Source organism: Telopea speciosissima, chromosome 3 (genome assembly GCF_018873765.1).
Source record: "Telopea speciosissima isolate NSW1024214 ecotype Mountain lineage chromosome 3, Tspe_v1, whole genome shotgun sequence".
Taxonomy (NCBI): domain Eukaryota; kingdom Viridiplantae; phylum Streptophyta; class Magnoliopsida; order Proteales; family Proteaceae; genus Telopea; species Telopea speciosissima.
In genome coordinates this window covers 52,940,810-52,945,067 of record NC_057918.1, presented here as the reverse complement: position 1 = coordinate 52,945,067, position 4,258 = coordinate 52,940,810, and the positions used below count along the sequence as shown (strand labels likewise).

General features: G+C 33.9%; 1 protein-coding gene across 1 annotated transcript; it reads right to left on the bottom strand.

Annotated features, from left to right (window-relative positions):
• Window positions 1-395: 395 nt before the first annotated feature.
• On the bottom strand, window positions 396-4,026 carry LOC122653915 (60S ribosomal protein L38). The gene is made up of 3 exons (XM_043847873.1): window positions 3,966-4,026; window positions 2,535-2,718; window positions 396-482 (listed from the first exon to the last, which is right to left on the bottom strand). The coding sequence occupies exons 1-3, from the start codon at window positions 3,966-3,968 to the stop codon at window positions 460-462; spliced, it is 210 nt and encodes a 69-aa protein (XP_043703808.1). The 5' UTR covers window positions 3,969-4,026; the 3' UTR covers window positions 396-459.
• Between the last annotated feature and the right edge of the window lie 232 nt (window positions 4,027-4,258).

Here is a 4,258-nt window from a genome sequence, read left to right as displayed (position 1 = left end):
CCCTGCCTTGCTCCCTTTATTTCACTCCTCGCGGGGTGCAACATCCAAAACAAAGGCTACACTACTTCCATTTTTGCCTCCCCATTTTGTCAACTGGCAAAATAATGTATCAGAAAATTGGGGCCAAACCAATACCCATGCCGATACCGTGAACTAAATCCCTGTTCTTCAATCATCGTCATTCATGGGTGACAATAACATTCGCACATGAAACAATACCCAACAAAGGATCAAAAGTCCTATAAACTCAGATAATGTGATGACAACTGAACAAATTGGCATAAGAAAAATAACGTCAAAATCATATATTAAACTCTTGCCAAAAATCAATGCACAAACGGAATATTCTTAACACTCGGAGGAACAAAATTCAAAATCCACATCAACTGGCTGCGATTGAAATAAAAACAAGGTCTTGCTCTAATGTCTTTGTAGTACGAAGTCCACTTCCACTTAATTTTACAGGTCTTGCACACTCAAACCTAGAGAAGAAAACAGAGAGAGATCAACAACCAAATTAGAAGAAAAACAGAATCAGAAGGCTGAAATGATACACAAAGAACCATACTAGTATCTAAGATGATAATTAGAAAAGCAATGGCGATACAACATGATGCCCCACTCGAGTCATGTTATTTTAAAATAGGGAAATGGTTCTCTGAACCGCTGCAGCAGGATACACTGGCACCACCTGGCTGCCCTTCAATGTATAATGCCATTTTGTAGCACCTCATTGGTGCACTACCATATGCTGCTTGCTCAGAGAGCCGTCTACCTCGAAAATATTATAGAGGTTGAAAAAAGGAATACAAAGTACAGTGGAATGCTATTAATATACAAAATCATCTTCCATTATGCTAGATTTTGCAAACACAAAAAAAGGTGTCAGAAATCAAGGTTTAGCTGTGTCAACAAGTAACAGTAGATAAATAGCAATATTAGTAACATTACCAACATTTAATTAAGAGAATAAAAAAGCATCAACTTAATACAGAATCTAAGTGAAAATTCCCATATGCAATACAGACCCACAAGACAAAGATTACATGGTCCTTGTTTCTCAAAAGAATAACTTCCAATGATTTAAAAACATTAGAAATGTATTTTTTACATAAAATAACAATTGTGTTAAGCCTGGAAAAACTGTTCAAAGGTGAGAATCTAATATATGTCTCATGCCCTGTCTAAAGAGATAACTACAGCATTGCTCCCCCCCCCCCCCCCTATAGTGATCGAATACAAGACCACCATTATGGAGTTTCCAAACAAAGAAAGACCATCAACATCTCTGACCACAATTGGTCAGATCCATCAAGGGAAAACAATCCTCCATAAAAAATGGATGATAAAAGTACCTAAGCAAATTCCATATCTTAACTTTTTACATAGGAATAGCTTATGAAAATCGGTCTAAAATATAACTAAAAATAAATAAGTGAAGATTTCATATGAAAAGGAAAGGAACAGAATGTAGATGGACCAGTTTAAACCATTGCCCAAATCAACAAATAATGCTTTGCATACTTTGTAAATATGGGATGTATTCTAGCCTTCCAAGTAAGAGCAACATACATTAATGCAGGAGTTTCTGAGTAGGATAAGACCATCAACATTTCTGAGATTAAATTACATTTACCAAGGAATATACAAACACAATTTGTTGCTCCAAGGGAAAATTTTTCCACTTAAAATAAGACTACATCAGTGTCTAGGTCAATTTCAGAACATAATCTAATAACTACATAGGAACATTAGTAAAGATTCATTATAATTACAGAGTCGAAACTACCTCAACTTCTGATTTTCTAATCTGATAGCTACATAGGAATATCAGTGAAGATTCATTATAATTACACAGACTAAACTACCTCAACTTCTGATTTTCTTTATAGTGCTTACCATGGGACATGTACAAAAAAATTTACTTTCATCCTTAAAGACAGGGAAAACCTATCCCATTCAAAAGTAGGAGGAGAAAGGATGCACTAGGATACTTCACCAAGAGAGCTTGTTATCACAAGAAAACTACTCAACAGTAGCAGCACACAAAAACAGTTGACAATTACCATATGACTCATATGACTAAGCAAATAAGACCACAATGGTAGATACTCTAATAGATCATAACTAAACAAACACAACCAAAGAGCATCACAAAGCCTACTAGAATGTCTCACAGAATAGCATTTCTAAATAAGTATAAATATGAATAAGATATGCCAACATATTTTAGCAAATGATATAATCAGTATCAACCAGCTCAAAAAATAAAATGCATAAGACTGTTATGGTTCATGGTCTGTGTGTAAGGAGGTATAGCAGCAAAGCTGCACCATAGGGGTGGAAAATGTGATGTGTCCAGAGAATAGTTTTCAAAGTAGAAAGACCATCAACATCTCTCCTTGGTCGGCACAAATCTTTCCCCTCAGATGATGAATAAGTTACTGGGTCCATGGAGAATTAATTTAAACACTTTTAACTCATTAATTGATACAAATACAGTGAAGCAAATAATCATGGGGAACTATGATCACCTGGAGGAAGAGACTGCTTCAGCTTATCGGCCTTCTCCGAGTCAAAAACACATAATGTGTACAGATACTTGGAGCAGCGAACCTTGAACTTCACCACATCTTTGCTCCTCTTAATTTTAACAGACCGTGCATCTTTCCTTCTCGCAGTGAGAAGGAAATCTTTGATCTCATGTATCTGCTTTGGCTGTAGAAAGATGATAACTAGAATACTCAGTACAATTTACTAAATCAGGCATAAAGCCTGCCAATCAGGCATTCACGGATAAAGTACTACCCACCATGAGACCCAATTCAAACCCCTCATGAATTCTTGTAGTTAGATATTAATGCAAAAAACAATCTCAAAGTAGAAAAGGAATATATATATACATATATATATATATATATATATACATATATACATATATATATAGTATATATATATATATATATATATATATATGTATATATATATACATATATATATATGTATATATATATATATATATATATGTATATATATATATATATATATATGTATATATATATATATATATATATGTATATATATAGACATATATATATATATATATATATATATATATATATATATATATATGTATATATATATACATATATATATATATATATATATATATATATATATATATATATATATATGTATATATATAGGCACAAAATTGACCATAGGCCATTTTTTATGCTACAGAGAAGTATTCTTGACAATTCTAACACAAGAACCAAAAAGACCATACAACAATCAGCAAGTTAACTACTGCAAGATAATGAGAATTTGAAAATATCCATGAATCTGTAACACAAAACACAATGTTATCATGAAGCTCTAACCCTAGCATCTACTTAACCCTATTCCATAAGGTATAAAAGAGCTATGACCTAGATTACAGCCCTTCTTGTTCCCCCCTCAAGTCAATAACTGGGTAATTTATAAGATAAAAATGAAGAGAGCAGATTACAGATCAGGAGCTCATGACATCACCAGAACGGACTAACAAAGGAGAGACGATTAACAAAGATTACTGAGTTAACTCCCTACAAACCCCCGATTACATTGCTAACCTAATAGTTTCTCTAGATGATTTACGAACAACAACATAGAAACTTCAGTCCCAAGAGAAAACTACACCATTATAATAAAAATAACAGAACATACGAAGAAAAACCAAAAGCAACAAGAAATGAAGAACAGAAAAAAAACCCCAAAACACGATAAAATCAGTTTTTTAAAAACACATCAAATCAAATCACAGACAAAAGGGCAAACACAAAACTAGTTCTAGTGACTGAAGAAACCAAAGACCGAAGCTCAGCAACTAAAAGAAAATGAAGAAATACTTAGAAAAATTACAGAATAATATCAAATGAATGAAACTAGTAGTAATCGACACGCTTGAGAAGAAATCGAAGTACCATTTTCTCAGATCGTTGGAGAAGCTGACAGTCGAACTCCCAAGTTTCCAAACCCTAAAAGTAACCTAACATTTATATATAGAGGTGTTTGCCTCGAAAACCCTAGCCTTACTCGTGTCGCCATTTACACATAGCGGCATAGGGGACAAAGGGTGTCAAAACCTAGCCCGAACCGTTAAGATCGATCGAAAAAAACCTGGATCGAATCGAATCGAACCGATCCTTATTGGATCGGCTTTGGACTAGGATATGCTGAGACCAGTTGAAAACCAGACCACACTGGATCAACCGAT

Coding starts and splice junctions, on each gene's coding strand:
- LOC122653915 (XM_043847873.1), bottom strand. Junction 483..2,534: donor GAAGCAGTCTCTTCCTCCAG/GTGATCATAGTT, acceptor TTTCTTCTCTAG/GTTTGAGTGTGCAAGACCTG.